Below are 18,097 nucleotides of genomic sequence, written 5' to 3' on the forward strand. Positions count from 1 at the left end.
TATATATAAAAATGAGTTTACATTTCCTTTAAGGCAATATAACTCACGAACGCGTGGACCGATTTGCAAAATTTCCTCGTCAATCGATTCGTCTTGGGATCAGCTGTGTTTGTACATACTAAGAGTTAATCAATTTGACGGAGAAAGTTGGAAAATTGTCAAAATACAACATTTTCATAAGTTCTCAAGAAAGTCATCTTCTCGAATTCAAATCAATCTAGAGTGCCATGTTGCGAACAAACAAACAATTGACAGTTATTATAAAAAAACACGAGCGAGATCGGGCCGGTTCGCCCAAGATGAATACACAGCTAGGTGTTTCAACCTGCTAAGTTTATGGACGAGAAGAAGGCGGGGGTGAAAAATTCATTTTCGGTGCAAAACATAAACAAACTGGCTGGCTCTCCCATACTAAAATCCAAGATGGCTGAATCGTGAATTTGGTAGATTGGAACACCTAGTTGTGTGTCCATCTTGGGTTCACCTAGTATTTCATAAATACTTTTGTCAAAACTTAGGGTTCTTCCAAGAAATCAGTGGAAAAATCAATGGCGCCGGGAGTGGGTGGGACAAGTAGGACATGTCCTACGCATGAATATTCCTGTGTGGGACGGTTAGAGCATTGTCCCACCCATGATCATGAAAAGAACATATGAAGTTGGCAATAACCTGTGTGTTTGCAAAGGAGATTTTGAAGTTAATAAAAGTTTTGATAATCATCATTGAGGTTTCTGGGATCCTTAAGAATTAATTAACTGGTAAATTTTCAAAACTTCGTAATCCCACAAGCATTCAAGGATGTCTGAATGTTTTCCAGAGGTAAAAAAGTAGTTGAAGAAATCTGCAAATGCGATTAATCGAAAAACCGTAGAAGCTCCGTTTACATGGATTACTAGAAATCCACGAAAACAAGTTCTCTAGAAACCTAAAAAGATTTACGGTAATCAACGCTTAGAGGGGGGAGGGGGGTTGCACGAAGTGTGACAATCCATACCAAAAAATTAGGGGCTTCATACAAAAAGTGTGACATAGGGGGGAGGAGGTTGAAAATGGCCCATTTTTGCGTTACGTAATTAATGGATCTTCCCATGACATCTGGTTCGTAAATGTTCTGAACTTTCAAAGAGATTATTTGATGACCAATGAGAGGATCCATAAACATATCTGAAAGTTATATATTTCATTCCGTGTCGAGCTACCGTGCGAGACAGTCGTGGTCTTGTACCTCCGGGTCCGTGTTCGGATTTTTTTCTCGTGCTGAGTTTTTTTTCCCGTGTGAAAGTGTCGTTGAAGGATCCTTAGCTTATAGACTAGGAAGCGGAGCTCATTTGCGACGCAATTGAGTATCCGTGGTAAAAGTTTTCACGTGTTTTCTTTATAAAAAATCACGCTTGCGCAGAGTCAGTCTTGCGCATCCATCGAGCTGAACATCATCGGTGCCCCCCGCACCACCTGTCTCCGTGGTGCACTTGGGTTATCCAGAGCCAGCAGCAGTCGATCATCTCCACCAACGCAGCTCCTGCCATCTATTCGCTGTGTGCGGGTAGAGAGAAGACCAACACATACGCCTGGTTGTTCTCGTTCGTGCCACGTGCTATCGTCCGGTGCGTACCGCAGCAACCGTAGGCAGCTCTCAACGCAGCAATAAAAAGTTAAGTAGTTGTAATTTCCCCTCTTTATTCCCCTTTTCACCACCTTAAGTTGATAAGATACTCTAATTTGTCTCTAGTAAGTTTTTGTTTCTCTCATTTCCCCTCCCTGTTCGTTTTTTTTTCGTTTTATTTTTCGTTCGTTTTTTTCTCCCTGTGTTAATTAAATAATTGTGTGTGTGCCTCGCTGCAGCGGGACGTTTGGTCTCCGCAATGCACGAAGGCGAAGGCGGCGGGGGTTCATTGTATCCCTTGTCCCATAATATTTTGTTGCATTCTGGTGATCCATCCCAGAGTAAAATGGAAACCAGCAACACCGTCTCCACCTCCCCCGTGAATAATGATACCTCTCTCCCTACGAGCCCCCGCCACAAGGCCTACCCACCCGACTCTAGTGGGCCATACGTTGTTTTTTTCCGACCCAAAGGCAAACGATTAAATATCAGTCAGATCAGCAAAGATCTGGAAAAGCGATTTTCGTCTGTCACGACCATTGACATGGTTGGGTCCAGTAAGCTTCGCGTCACGGTCAGTGATCGCAAACAGGCCAACGAGATTGCCACCTGTGAGCTTTTCACTCTCGAATATAAGGTGTATTTACCGTCAGCAGTGTGTGAGATCGCGGGGGTGGTGACGGAGGGAAGTATGACCTGCGACGATTTGAAACAAGATTTCGGTCGTTTCAAGAACGTTTCTTTGCCTCCTGTTGCGATACTGGATTGCAAACAAATGTATTCGGTGTCGCAGGAGGGAGAGAAGCGGATTTATTCCCCGTCTGATTCTTTCTGCGTCACCTTCTCCGGGTCCGCGCTGCCTGACTACGTAGTGATTGGTAAACTTCGGTTACCTGTTCGGCTGTATGTACCGAAGGTGATGAATTGTGTTAATTGCAAGCAGCTGGGCCACACCGCTCAGTACTGCTGCAATAAACCTCGCTGTGCATCATGCGGAGAGAAGCATGTGGATGGCGCGTGCAAGACGGCACCGAAATGTGTCTATTGTAATGAAAGCCCTCCCCATGCTCTTGAAGCTTGTCCAACGTACATACAGCAGCGAATTCACCAGAAACGGTCTCTTCAGCAGCGTTCTCGGCGAAGCTACGCCGAAATGTTGAGGAAGGCCGCTTCTCCAGTTGTTTCTGACACCATCTACTCGTCTCTTCCTTTGGACGATCAAGGTAGTTCTGACTCCGAAGTTGGGAATGGGGCTCCCTTTGTTTTCAATGGCTCAACGAGGAAAAGAGTAAAACAGAGCCAGCGACCCCCGAAAAAGCCAAGAAAACAGCCGCAAAGTGAGCTCCAACCCAACATGGACAAATTCAAAGCGGGTGGAAGTACTCAAAAACGTTCTACTTTTGTGATTTCACATCAGGATGATCGAGAGTTTCCACCGCTTCCGGGAACATCTAAAATCCCAGATGCCCCAATTTTTGCGATTTCTCAGCCAGAAAGAGAACATAGAGAGCGAGCAGAAAACCCTCCGAGCGCTCCAATGTTTACACTTTCTGGCATCGTGGAGCTCATCCTCAACTTCTTCGATGCTTCCGACCCGGTGAAGAACATGGTCAAGACTGTTCTTCCTATTCTGACTCCTCTCCTGAAGCAGCTGGCTTCGAAAATGCCCATCCTCGAGTCATTTGTATCCTTCGATGGCTAACTTAGTCAATAAGGGTAACACGATTTCGATTCTACAGTGGAACTGTCGAAGTATTCTTCCAAAATTAGATATTTTCAAATTTTTAGTTAACAAATTACAATGCGATGCTTTTGCTTTATGTGAAACTTGGCTAACACCAGATGTAAACCTTCATTTTCCTGATTTCAACATAATCCGCCGCGATCGGGCAAATCGATATGGAGGGGTGCTTTTAGGGATCAAAAAACAGCACTCCTTCTATAGAGTCGATCTTGCCCCGATGTCTGGCACCGAAGCTGTCGCATGTCAGGTGACTATTCGGGGAAAAGACCTCAGTATCGCCTCGATATATCTTCCTCCAAACACCGCGATATCTCGTAGAGATCTCTCGCACATCTGCTCGTTTATGCCCGAGCCACGGTTGCTCTTGGGAGATTTTAACTCCCACGGAACAGGCTGGGGGGAACTGTACGACGACAACCGTTCAACAATGATATACGACCTCTGCGACGACTTCAATATGTCAATTTTGAATACAGGAGAAGTTACACGAATGGCTCCTCCAGCAAGAGATAGCCGTCTAGATCTTTCCATTTGTTCGAGCTCATTATCGTTGGACTGTACTTGGAAGGTGGTCCAAGATCCCCATGGTAGTGATCATTTGCCGATCGAAGTCTCGATTTCCAATGGACATAATCAACCTGTTCCTATCGACCTCTCATATGACCTCACGAAGCACATTGATTGGGAAAAATACGCAGAGACCATCATTGATGGCGTACAATCGATAGAAGCACTTCCCCCGCGAGAAGAATACGAATTCGTATCCCAGTTGATCCTTGACAGCGCTCTTCAAGCACAACGCCGGCCAGTGCCAGGAGCTTCGGTTCGTAGGAAACCACACAGTCCGTGGTGGGATGTCGAGTGTACACAACTTCATCGCAAGAAATCCGCCGCGTTCAAAGAATTTCGGAAGCACGGTTCGATCGTTCTTCACAAACGGTACATCGCGCTCGAGATCCAGTTCAAGAAACTGGTCAAAGTGAAGAAACGTGGATATTGGCGTACTTTTGTTGAAGGTTTATCGCGCGAGACCTCAATGAGAACTCTGTGGACCGTCGGGAGAAGAATGCGCAACGCGTCGTCCGTAAACGAAGATCGTGAAAGCTCGTCGCGCTGTATCCTCGACTTCGCAAAGAAAGTTTGTCCGGATTCGGTACCGGTGAAGCAAGAGTTACGTGATGCTTTTGCTGACAGGGATGATATGGATCGCCCCTTTTCGATTATTGAATTCTCGCTTGCTCTCCTTTCATGTAACAATTCCGCTCCAGGGATGGATAGAATCAGGTTCAATTTGCTTAAAAACCTCCCAGACGTCGCGAAGAGGCGCTTATTGAGCCTGTTCAACCAGTTACTGTTGTGCAACCTTGTTCCGGATGATTGGAGGCAAGTGAGGGTGATAGCCTATATTTCCAGAAGCCCAGAAAACCCGCGTCGGATTATGATTCGTATTGCCCCATCGCGATGCTGTCCTGCCTTCGGAAATTGTTGGAGAAGATGATTCTCTTCCGGCTAAACAAATGGGTTGAATCGAATAGTTTTTTGTCAGATACACAGTTAGGTTTCCGCAGGGGCAAGGGAACGAACGACTGTCTTGCGTTGCTTTCTTCAGAAATTCAGCTTACTTTCGCCAAAAAAGAGCAAATGGGCTCAGTGGTTTTGGACATTAAGGGGGCTTTTGATTCAGTTTGCGTCGATGTCTTATCCGACAAGCTCCACGCGTGTGGACTTTCTCCAATTTTAAACAATTATTTGTACAATTTGTTGTCAGAGAAGCGTATGAGTTTTTCTCATGGTGACTCGGCAACTTCACGAATTAGCTACATGGGTCTCCCCCAGGGCTCATGTTTGAGCCCCCTTCTTTACAATTTTTACGTCAGAGACATTGATGAATGTCTCATGCCAAATTGCTCGTTGAGACAGCTTGCAGATGATTGTGTTGTATCCGTTTCGGGGCCAACATCGGTTGATCTGCAAGGACCATTGCAAGATACTCTGGATAATTTGTCCACTTGGGCTACGAAGCTGGGTATCGAATTCTCTCCGGAGAAAACTGAGATGGTTGTCTTTTCAAAAAAACATAAGCCGGCAAAGTTCCCGCTCCAACTGATGGGTAAGACAATCACTCATAGCATGTCTTCTAAATATCTCGGGGTCTGGTTCGACTCGAAATGCACCTTCGGGAAGCACATTGTGTATCTGACACAAAAATGCCATAAACGTATCAACTTCATGCGAACAATAACCGGAACATGGTGGGGATCTTATAACGTTGTATCGAACAACCATTTTGTCGGTCCTCGAATACGGTAGTTTTTGCTTCCAGTCCGCGGCTAAAACACACATGCTGAAGCTTCAAAGGATTCAGTACCGCTGTCTCCGTATCGCGTTAGGTTGTATGAATTCGACTCATACGATGAGCCTGGAAGTACTTGCGGGAGTACTGCCTCTGACAGATCGTTTCGCGGAATTATCGCTCCGGTTCCTCATCCGCTGTGAGGTTCTCAATCCATTGGTCATTGACAACTTCGAGAAGCTGCTCGAACAAAGCCCCAATCTCGATTCATGAGTATTTACCACTGGTACATAACGCTGGAGGTAAGTCCTTCTTTGTAGACACCAATCGTGCTAACTTCTTAGACTCTTACTCTTACTCTTACAGTTCCTCTTTTGATCTGTCCATGAAGCAGGAGGTTCAAGGAATACCAGACTTTCTTCGCGCGGAGGTCATAACTCCATTATTTGCAAGCAAATACGGGCATGCCAGCGAGGAGAGAAGGTTTTTTACAGACGGGTCAAAATGGATTACTTCACTGGTTTCGGTGTTTTTAACGTTTTTCATAGCGCCTACTTTAAGCTTAAAGAGCCTTGTTCCATGTATACTGCTGAGCTAGCAGCTATACGCTATTCTCTCGAGCAAATCGCATCCCTACCTCCTGATAACTTTTTTCATCTTCACCGACAGTCTAAGTACCCTGGAGGTTGTTCGGTCAATGAAACCTGTAAAGCACTCAGCGTATCTTCTTAACGGGATACGGAAAGCTTTGAATGCTTTATCTAAACGGTCTTACACAATCACCATGGCTTGGGTCCTTCTCATTGCTCGATCCCGGAAATGAGAAAGCGGACTCTTTGGCTAAGGTGGGCGCTATGGAAGGTGATATTTACGATCGGAAAATCACCTTCGATGAATTTTTCACATTAGTTCGTCAGGAAACCTTGAACAGCTGGCAACAGAAATGGACAAATGGTGAGTTGGGTAGATGGCTGTTTTCAATTCGCCCGCAGGTGTCGAAGCGTCCATGGTTCAAAAATTGAATATGGGACGAGACTTCATTCGAACCATGTGTCGTCTAATGTCCAATCACTACACTTTAAATGCACATCTTTTCAGGGTGGGGCTTTCGGAAGGAAATCTCTGTGTTTGCGGCGAGGATTATCAGGACATCGATCATGTCGTGTGGGCGTGCGAGGAGCATCGTGGCCCCAGATCTGCGCTAACTGAATATCTCCGGGTCCGAGGAAAACAACCAAAGCCTATTAGGGAAGTGTTGTCTGGCCTTGATTTCGAGTACATGTCCCTGGTCCACCAATTTTTGAAAGTTGCTGATGTAAGACTGTAACCTTAGTCTGCCCTTCCTCTTGTCTGTTGTTCCCCATTACGAATGTCATTTCAATGCCTGTCGTTAATCCCTTCCGTAAGTCTTCCTCTCGTTGTTGTCTCCCAAAAAAAAGTTTTTTTTATCCCGTTACAGATGCGAAACATCGCGAAGAATGTCAACTTTGTGAACATCAGCATCGTAATTACTTAAGTACCCTAAAATCCTTTCCTTTCCTACTGTATTATTGTATTCCCTAACCTCGACCAAACCGCGAGTCTTTCGGTTCCCCAAAACTAACACTATGTATAAGAATCAAGAAAAGTATTGTAAAACTTGATTTCGGCTCCGTAACGCTTCACGGCAAATGAGCCTTCCAAATAAACGAAAGATAAAAAAAAAAAAATCTGAAAGTTATAAGTTCTAGCAGTTAGTAATAATTGATTGAAATCACTGATAATTTAGATACATTTCTGGGTTACGTGACCTCTGCTGGGACATATGTATGTAAAGTTTTTTGTGAGTTGTTAAAAAAATAGAAAACGTATACTTGTCTTGGAAATCAAAGAAAGTTTCTCAAATCATGATGTCTGCAAAGATTCCAAGTTCTGATTATTTTTAGAATTGTTTATATTGCCACCGCAAGCATAACTGTTCCATATTGATATGGATTTCATGTCAGTATGAAATAGTTATACTTGCTGTGGCAGTATAGATAGAATATGCATCGATTTCTCAACACCAAAACTGTTGTCCAAATTGGCATTTACCCTATGTGTCCTACCCACGACTCGGAACGTGGATGCGCCTCTGTGTAAAATCATATTTTATTCCTATTTAACAACTTCTAAAATATTTTCCACACGTATGCTAATCAAAGCATTTTCATCCGTTGTAGCATTTGAAACATACTAATAAAACTGTGGTCTCAATCAATTTTATATCACGCTCGCCTCGTTTACGATAAAATTCTTCGTGAGAGGAAGACGACCAACATGTGTTATAAAAACTCCCATTACAATCATCGACATTCACAGATGTTCAATCATCGACAAGTTGTCGAAAGAAGAGTGACTACGCTAAGTTGAAAACACATGTCTGAACAAAAAAAAAAATACCACTGCCAAAAAAAACTGCAACACTTGAAATACACAATTAGCGCCTTTTATGTAACCAACTCCTGATCAGTTTCGGTGTTCTTCTATCTACCTTCTGGACCTTTTCGTGTTTTTTTCCTGTATTTCAATGATTGATGAACTCAATAAATACTATAAACCGCGGCCAAGCAGGGGGTCCGGTGGGGATTTTCTCCTTTTATTGTTTTGCTGCCAGAGCCTGCTCCGGCCGAAAAAGGCAGCGAGCTCCTGCCCAGAAGAAGTTCACCGAGGTATGCAGTGCCGAAGCTAGCCAGCCAGCCAGCCAGCCGGCCGTTCTTGCGCGAAAACAGGTTGTTGATGGAATGGAATCGTAAAAATCTGACCCCAAGCGTCCGTCTCTGCGCACTTTTTCTCCCAATGGCTAGTCGCCGGCACTGCAGTATACCTACCTACGTTGCTTTCCCTTAGCGGTGCGCTGTCATGCCAATGCCAATTGATGATACTGAGGAGATCATAAAAACTTGTCTTCGCTCTTCGGACCCGGCGACGGGTTGGTTTTGGACTTTTAAGGAAGTATTAAATACCCTTAACTTGTGAAAGGCTTAAGTCCTTGTGTACATAAGGGCGATTCGAAACTTGGATAACATCTAAAATTATAAATAGAACTAAGAACCATGATTACGTTTGCAGTACATAACATTCTTTCTATTTTGCTAATTTTGATTTATGACCTCATGCCTCTTGCCTCCATCAGTGCGAATCCCATCTTCAAAGTGTACATGGTAAATGGTTTTTTCAGTCAGAATCTTAATGCTCTCATGATACCTAAACGTTAGAGCCATCATTCGTTGCCTGAAGAGCTACATAACATGTATTCTCTTAGTTATTATCTTCAGAACGCAACTGCTGCGCTGGTACAGATTTCTATGCGCGAAAAACAACTAAAAGTATACCGCCAGAAATATAATAAAGCAATTAAAGGCAATTATATTTCCGGAAAAGGCGATTAATCAAAACAAATATCTGTTGATACTCTCCTAATGAGTCAAGATCATTGAGTCCTAATGGTGCCTAATGTATTGCTGCAAACATGCTCAGGAGATGGTAATCCAATAAGAAAGAAACATCCATTGATGACGATAACGAATCTGCTGAAGGAATGAAGAAAATCCATCCAGCCGTTTCCGAATTATGCGGATACGATTTAATTTTTATTATTCAGAGATATTATTTACATCAACATCAGCACTTTAAACCATCAATATAGAAGAATTGGGTTACAAAACTGTAAAACAAAAAGAAAATTATTGAGCCTTTTTTTTGTGGATTGTCTTTACCTGTCATGAGACGAGTTTAGTACTATTCAATTTCATTCCACCACGTTGTAATCAAAACAAATATTTGGCAAATATTGCCAATTCAATACTGTTATACCATATCTTTTGACGTTTCGATGTTCCGTATAACACATTCAATCTGTTATAAGGGTACAACTTTTGCTACCCATAAACATAATTTCATAAAAAGTTCATAATTTCAAAAAAATCATAAATTTCAATGAAAATATTGAACATCGTTTTTTCAAATTTATAAATCTATAGGTCCTACAAGAGTTTTAACTACCTGCTAAAATGTAATAGTCGGAAACGCAGTATATCAAACACTCTGGCTTCTTCAACCAACTGTTAATATAAATCCGGCCCAGTCCGAAGATGACAATAACAGAATATAGGTTAAAACTCCGAACCGATCGCAACTGTAAACTTTAATTACTTGTTGGTATCACATCTTTCGCTTTTTCAAGAACCTGTTATATATTTTTTTGCTCCCAGCTGAAATCAGAGACATCATACAATCTTTAAACTCACCATGTCATTCAGCATGTCGGCCAGCAGAATTAACTTCAACTTGGACAGCTTCGTTCGGTAAACATTCTTCTCCGGCACTGCTCCAGAAGACATGAACGAACGGTGCCCGCCAGCAGTGGACTGTGCTCCAACTGCCAACCCGGCATGCTGTATCGACCGTTGACGTGGCAGGCCCACACTGGCGGGAGCCGTCACTCCCGGGGGTCGCCTCAAAAACAACACTGCGCCTCCACCAACTGCAGCACTTCCGGTTTCACCGCCACCGCCAACGACCGGCGAAGACGACAACGCCGTCGTTACAACATCGAAATCGGAACGGGACACCAGAGTGCCGGCCCGCACGACCGCGGTCATCAACGAAGCGCTTAAAATCACTAATAATCGCATTATCACTGGCTGAATTTGCATCTCATTTGAATTCTTGATGGTGAGGGCGATTTCTTTTTATCGCTCGCCCGGCGTTGTTGCTTGTTGAGCTTTGACTTTATTAGCGTGTGAACGGCAGCAGCAGCAAAAGCACCACTAGTTGGGAACTGTAGAACACGTCCGCGGTACGAGACCAATGAGACCATCCACCGTACGGAACCACAGATGCAACACTAGGTTTGTTTAACCCGTTAACAGGAATGGCTAGAACAACAACACTAACTGGGGCAATTTGGATTTTTATGGAATTTATGTCCAAGCTTAGAACTTTAAAAACAGTGTTATGAATTGGATGATTCTATTGGATAATTTTGTTTGGACTCATTTAAATTAAGCATGTGCATTTTTTTGCAATCCGATAAAAAATATTGTTTATCACTTAGTGGTATATTTTTCATAATAACGGTCTATTTTGATGAATACACACATTACATCTAGAAGTAGCTTTTACTGTTTTAAGTTTTCATTGTCCAGATGTTTTTTTACATTTTCGAAATAAGATATAATTGTTTTTAAACGTTGTTTCCACTGAAAACGACTGTAACTACGAAAATTTGATAACATATTTAGAATGCTTAAATTTTTCCTTGGGTCACTGATAGTTTCAAAAATTAGGAAATTTTAATTGTATTTTATCGTCTAGAATAAAGATTAAGTTCCTTTAGAAACTACTTGAGAAATTCTTCAAAGTGGTATCTCAGACATTCATCCAGCAGGAATTCCGACGGGAAATGTTTCAGACATTTTTCATAAATACTTCAAGGAAATCTTCGAAATCCATTCAGAATTTTTTTCAGGCGTTCCATCAGGAATCATTTCAAAAATACCTTCAGGAATTTCATTGAAAATTCCTCCAGAGTCTTACTTCTTCGTAAAATCATTAAAGAAAACCTTAGATAATTCCTTAAGAGATTCTTTCGAAAATCTATTTACAATTCCTTCGAAAAAAACCTTAGCGAATTCATCTCGAAATAATTTCAGAAATTCCTTCGGAGTTTTCTCTAGAAATTCCTTTAGAAATTCTTTCTAAAATTCCAAAGGTAATTCCATTCTTTCAAAAATTTCTCCAGCAATTTCTTCGAAATTTCCTCCAGGAATACAGTCAAAAAATCTATGGCGGAATTGAGAATTTCCGAATAAATTTCTAAAGGAATTTAAGAAAAAAAATCGTTTGTACGTTTTATTTTATTTCTCTAGGAATTCCATTGAAATTTTTTTCGTGAATTCATTCAAAAATTATTCCATGAGAAATTTTGTGAAAAAAAATGTGAATGAAGTTAAATGAATTTCAGAAGAATCTTTGTTTATTTATTATCAGACTAAGGCCGGAGTGGCCTGTGCTGCACATAAAAGTCTTCTCCATTCAGCTCGGTCCATGGCTGCACTTCGCCAACCACGCAGTCTGCGGAGGGTCCGCAAATCGTCCTCCACCTGATCGATCCACCTTGCCCGCTGTGCACCTCGCCTTCTTGTTCCCGTCGGATCGTTGTCGAGAACCATTTTCACCGGATTACTGTCCGACATTCTGGCTACGTGCCCGGCCCACCGCAGTCTTCCGATTTTCGCGGTGTGAACGATGGATGGTTCTCCCAACAGCTGATGCAACTCGTGGTTCATTCGCCTTCTCCACGTACCGTCCGCCATCTGCACCCCACCATAGATGGTACGCAACACTTTCCTTTCGAAAACTCCCAGTGCGCGTTGGTCCTCCACGAGCATCGTCCAGGTCTCGTGTCCGTAGAGAACTACCGGTCTTATAAGCGTTTTGTAGATAGTCAGTTTGGTACGGCTATTCGATCGGAGCGTCCTACGGCGTCCAAAGTACGTACGATTTCCAGCCACTATGCGCCTCCGAATTTCTCTGCTGGTGTCGTTATCGGCGATCACCAGTGAGCCCAAGTACACGAATTTTTCAACCACCTCGATTTCGTCACCACCGATGGAAATTCGTGGTGGGTGGCTTACATTGACCTAACTTGAGCCTCTTCCTATCATGTACTTCGTCTTCGACGCGTTGATGACTAATCCAATTCGTTTTGCTTCGCTTTTCAGTCTGATGTAGGCTTCCTCCATCCTCTCAAAGTTACGTACCATGATATCAATGTCGTCGGCGAAACCAAATAACTGGACGGACTTCGTGAAAATCGTACCACTCGTGTCAATCCCTGCCCTCCGTATTACTCCCTCCAAAGCGATGTTGAATAGCAGACACGAAAGACCATCACCTTGCCGTAACCATCTACGCGTTTCGAAGGGACTCGAGAATGCCCCTGAAACTCAAACTACGCACATCACCCGATCCATCGTCGCCTTGATCAACAGTTTATCCGGAAATCCGTTTTCGTGCATTAGCTGCCATAGCTGGTCCCGATCGATTGTATCATATGCGGCTTTGAAGTCGATAAATAGATGATGTGTGGGCACGTTGTATTCGCGGCATTTCTGCAATACCTGACATATGGCGAACACCTGGTCTGTGGTAGAGCGTTCACCCATAAATCCCGCCTGGTACTGCCCCACGAACTCTCTTGCAATTGGTGTTAGTCGGCGGCATAAAATTTGGGAGAGTACCTTGTAGGCGGCGTTCCTCCATTTCTTCACGGTCAGTTCCTGCGTCTCTTCACGGTTCCCCCGTCTCTTCACGGTCTCGATCTTCCAGCTGGCGCTTCTTCCTCCGGAAAATCGAGTTTTGTCTGTTCCGCGCCCGTTTGTATCGTGCCTCGTTCGCCTTCGTGCGGTGTTGCACCCATGCTGCATATTTCTCCTCAACTAACTGCTCACATTCGCCGTCATACCAGTCGTTCCTCTGATCCGGAGCCACCGTGCCTAGTGCAGCGGTTGCGGTGCTTCCAATAGCGGATCGAATATCTCTCCAGCCATCTTCAAGAGATGCTGCGCCTGGCTGCTCTTTCTTTGGGAGTGCCACTTCCAGCTGCTGCGCGTAGTCTTGGGCTAGTCTACCGTCTTGTACCCGCCCAATGTTTGGCCGCGGCGGACGACTCCGACGCGTGTTGATCACCGTCGAGAGTTTTGAGCGCAGACATACTGCAACGAGGTAGTGGTCGGATTCAATATTCGCACTGCGGTAAGTGCGTACGTTCGTGATGTCGGAGAAGAATTTACCGTTGATTAGAACGTGGTCGATTTTGTTTTCCGTTACTTGATTAGGTAATTTCCATGTGGCCTTGTGGATATTCTTGCGAGGGAAGAAAGTGCTTCGGACTACCATTCCGCGGGAGGCTGCAAAGTTTATGCATCGTTGGCCGTTGTCGTTCGATACGGTATGCAGACTATCCGGTCTGATGACCGGGCTATATATTTCCTCCCTTCCTACCTGAGCGTTCATGTCACCGATGACTATTTTGACGTGGGTTCCCAGCTCGTTGGTGGTGCCACAGCTTTGGTAGAAGGTAGCCGCTCGATGCCCGCTTTTCCACACTTTCTGTCCTGCCCAGCAGGTTTCCCGCAGCGCTACGACGTCGAAGTTGCGGAGATGTAATTCATCTCATCAAGCCTAGCGACTTGCAGTTCCATGTTCCAAGCTTCCAATCGTGATCCTTTATTCGTCGCCTAGGTCGTTGCCGATTGTATCGAGTCGTATTATCTTCTATGTCGTTCGTAATAGTTGTTTTTAAAGGCGGCTTATTGGGCCTGCGCAAACCTCCTGTCTCGTCGGAGGGCCGTCGTGTCAGGGCTGTTTAGCGTCCCACCTAACACCAGGACTTGGGCTTGGGCTCAGAAGAATCTATAAAGAATTTTAAAATGGAATGTCCACAGGAATTCATGAAGTATTTTTCTACTGAATTTCTGAAGAAATATCAGATAAGATATGCTAAAAGAATAGCTAGAGGCAGGGTTGTAAAAATCCGCCAGCACTGGGTGAAGGTGACGTTTTTTATTTCATTCTTTTTTCTTAAAATTGATTCCGCATTCCCGAGGAGGTAGAAGTGTAAACAATAGAACACACATTACCCAGTGCCCCACGATTATGAAATTCACCCAGCAAATGAAAAAAAATCACCACGCGTTTCAATTGGTCACTCACATTCATGCGATAACGCCTGAAACGAGCAGCCTGCCAGGGTGAGTTGTTTGTGGATGAATTGTAAATTTGTTGGTGGTGCCGTAGAATATACTGAGATCCATGTTTTTCACTGCATTGACTTTGACATATTTCAACCCTGCCTAGAGGCACTGGCATGGCGGAGTTAAGCTGGAGCAATGAAATTTAATTATATACGCTAAAATTGTCCCAAGAAAAGCAACTGATTTTTCTAGAATTTTGATTAATCCTGGAGAAACTACTGAAATAATTTTTTGAAGATATTTTCGAAACAATTGAGGAATAAATTCTAGAAATTTCTATGCAAAATCCAATCAGCATTTCTTTGGAAATTGTATTGAAGCCTGGAAAAGCCTTTTTCAGAAATTCCTTCAGAACTTCCTTTTTTAGTAAAATCATATGAAATTCATACAGGGATTATTCTGGAAATTTTGTTGGTAGATTTTTTTTAAATTTATTAAAGAATGACTTAGGCAATCCAGAAGGAATTTTCGGAAGAATTTTAAACGGAAATATTGAAGGTATTTTCAGGTGAATTTTTCGAGGAACTCTTGAAGTTATTTCTAAATGATTCGTAATAGATTTTAATCATGAATTTCTGAAGAGATTCCCGAGAGATTTTATGAAGATAAAAATAAAGATAAAGATCCGAAGTTGTTGAGGAGTTTCTAATTAAATTTTCGTATGAATGTCCGAAGGTATTGCTAAATAGGGTTTTGAAAGAATTCCTGGATGAAGTTCTGAATAAATTTCCAAAGGAATTCCACGAAGTTATGGAAGGGATTTCTTGAGGAATTAGTAGAAGATTTTTTTCGGCAAAAACCTAAAATATTTGCTGATGCAATTCCTTGAAATTGTTTTAAAGCGTTGCTAATTCAATTTCTGCAAGAATTCCTAAGGCAATTTTCATAAGATTCATAAAGAAATTCATAAAAGGAATTCTCCTGAAAGGTTTTCCGTTCGAACTGCAAACAAATTTCCAACGGAATTTACAAAAGATTTGCCGAAGAAATTCCTTAAAGAATTTGTAAATGAATTCTCAAAAGAAAAATATCCGAATTTGTCAGAAAAAAAATCGAAGAAATTTTCGACGAAATTTCGAAAGGTAGGGTCACGGCAGATATTTCCGTCCATCGTCGTAGGGGCTAAAACCAGGCTACTGTCATGCTATTGTTTAGCCCATCGCCAAATCGTAGCCAGGATGTCCCGGGCACAATTTTTTTTTCATACTGCTTTTCAATGATGACACCGCGCTTGTCACAGGCTCGGCTAAAACCAACGAAAGCAACGTACATTTGCTAGAACTCCACTATAGCAGAACGTTTCTCCTGAGCTTACGATTAGGTACGTATGAGTTTTACAAAAAAGCGTCTCTTTTATTGGTTTTCGAGACTATGACGAACAGACGAAAATACCTGCCGTGTCCCTATTTCGAAATTGAAAAAAATGGAGTTCAGGAAATAAATTGGAGGATTCCATTGGATATTCCTCATAACGAAAATTTCGAGAAAAAAAATCCAAATCTGCTTAACCAATTTTTTTTCGGAATATGTTATAAGAATTCTGCCAGTGCTTTCTCAAGAAATCCCTTCGGAAACTCTAGGAAGAATTTTTCAGAGTTGCATAGAAATTTTCCTCAGAAATTTCTTCAGATTTGCAGGAATTCTTTCGATAATTCTTATAGGAATTCCTTCGCTCATTCATCCGGATTTTAAAGCAACTCTTCCAGGAATAAATTTAGACCTTCGGAGAATTCCCTTTGAGCATTCTTTCGAGTATCCCTTCAGAAAATCCTTCGAAAATTCTTTCAGGAATCCTGTTATAATAAAGAAATTTCTTGAGTAATTTACAAAGGCCTTTTGGGATGTTTTACGAAAGAATCTTTGGAGGAGTATTCAAATGAGCTCATGGGCAAATTTTATAAATTATTCCTCCAGGAGTTCACGAAAGAATATCTGGACGATTTTAAGGAGAAATTTTAGAAGGAATCTTCGAAAAAAAAATTTGGGCGAATTTCAAAATGTATTTCAGGAAGAATTTCCGAATAAATTCTCGAAGGAATTTTCCTGGAACAAAACCTTAATTCCTTAAGGAATTGTTGAATAGATTCCCTAATAATTATTATAGGAATCCACGAAAAAAAAATCAAATAGAATTTTCAAGCTAATACCTAGATCCAAAGAAGCAATTTTCGAAGATACTCCTAAAACAATTTTTGTAGATATCCCTAAAGGAATATCCGAAGGATTTTCCTTAGGTATTTCTGAAGAAATTTTCAAAGTAATTTTAAAGGAATTTCCAAAGAAATATCTTAAAGAATTTCTGAATAAATTTCTAAAAGATTTTGTAAAGTAGTTTTCGAAATTTACTTGGAATTCCTTCTTTGAAGTTTCAAAGGAATTTCTGGATATATCTCCGAAGTTATTTTTGGAGGATTTTCTGGGGAAATCCATAGATGAAATTCTGAAAAATTTCTCGGAGGAATGTGTGAAATTCCGGATGAATTATTGGAGAAATGCCCGAGGAAATGGAAATACCGATGAGATCCGAAGAAATTCCTGAAATAATTTCCTAAAGAGTTCTGGCAGTATTCAAGATTTTTTTTGAAAACTCCTGGAGGTATTTCCTAAGGAATTATTTAAGATATTTACGAAACATATGCCAGAAGTTAATTCCTAAGGAATTCTTGAGAACATCTGAAGAATCATTCCACGTCGAGCATCCGTGCGAGACAGCTGCATAGTCCGCGTACGGTCGATTCTTCTTCCGGGTTTTTTCCCTCAAGTCAGGTTTTTTTTTACCGTAGCTGTGAGCTTCAGAGTGCTAAAGTGAAAGTTCTGGTATTTGCAAATATTGAACAAGTTTTCGTTGTTTTTCGCAAAAACAGACTTTTTTTTTGCAAAACTCATCGGCGTCCATCGTCACGCAGGCGAAGTCATCATCGCCCAAAGCCGACCACTACCATCACTGATCGTGCGCCTCCACCAACACAGGCACTGTTGTCCCGAAACCCGCAGCCATAGCCTCGATCGCGGCACGGGCGACGGGTCGTCCGTTCGGTGTGTGCTGCTACAAGTGCCAGCCGGTGACATAGTAATGTGAAGGCTAAGTTAAGCATATTTTTGATCTCTCTCTCTCGTTGAAACACCTTTCTTCCCATCTTTCGATAATTTGAACCACGTCTGTTTTTGATAATCCGTTTTCCCTGTGTGTTTGTTAATTAGTTTTGTGTTATTTTTTCTCCTGTGATAAGTATTTAATTGTGTGTGCCTCGCTGCTGCGAGACATTTAAAGTCTGCAATGCGTGAAGGTGATGATGGCGGCGGTACATCGTAACCCTTGACAAATAATGCCTTGTTGGCTTATGATGCTCTGCGCTAAAATAAAATGGATTGGACATTACCAACACCAATGTTTCTCCCACCCTCTCAAAGCCTACCCTCCCGAATCTAGTGGGCCGTATGTTGTTTTCTTACGACCCAAAGGCAAACGGTTGAATATAAATCAGATCAGCAAGGATCTGGAAAAGCGATTCTCGTCTGTCACGACCAATGACCTGCACAGATAGAAAAAGTTGTTGAAATTTACACGAAAGTAATGCACATAAAGGGAATGCCAAAAAGCGTGTAAAATTAAACGATATTATCACCTGAATGTATGCAATTTGTATTGCACTATGTCACTTTTTATACGAATAAGT

At 42.2% G+C, this 18,097-nt stretch overlaps 1 protein-coding gene across 18 annotated transcripts in view; it reads right to left on the reverse strand.

The window, feature by feature from the left end:
- Positions 1-18,097, reverse strand: part of LOC134219839 (uncharacterized) — a 235,905-nt gene that overhangs the window by 211,642 nt on the left and 6,166 nt on the right. For 7 of the 18 annotated variants that reach the window (XM_062698716.1, XM_062698715.1, XM_062698707.1 and 4 more), the window contains exon 2: positions 9,909-10,556. In XM_062698716.1, the coding sequence (XP_062554700.1) occupies positions 9,909-10,316 (408 nt within the window). In that variant the 5' untranslated portion in view covers positions 10,317-10,556. Of the gene's footprint in view, positions 1-9,908; positions 10,618-18,097 lie in introns of those variants that run through there. The other 11 variants (XM_062698720.1, XM_062698714.1, XM_062698712.1 and 8 more) reach the window with 4 other exon arrangements.

This window comes from Armigeres subalbatus, chromosome 3 (assembly GCF_024139115.2).
Source record: "Armigeres subalbatus isolate Guangzhou_Male chromosome 3, GZ_Asu_2, whole genome shotgun sequence".
In the NCBI taxonomy this organism is placed as follows: domain Eukaryota; kingdom Metazoa; phylum Arthropoda; class Insecta; order Diptera; family Culicidae; genus Armigeres; species Armigeres subalbatus.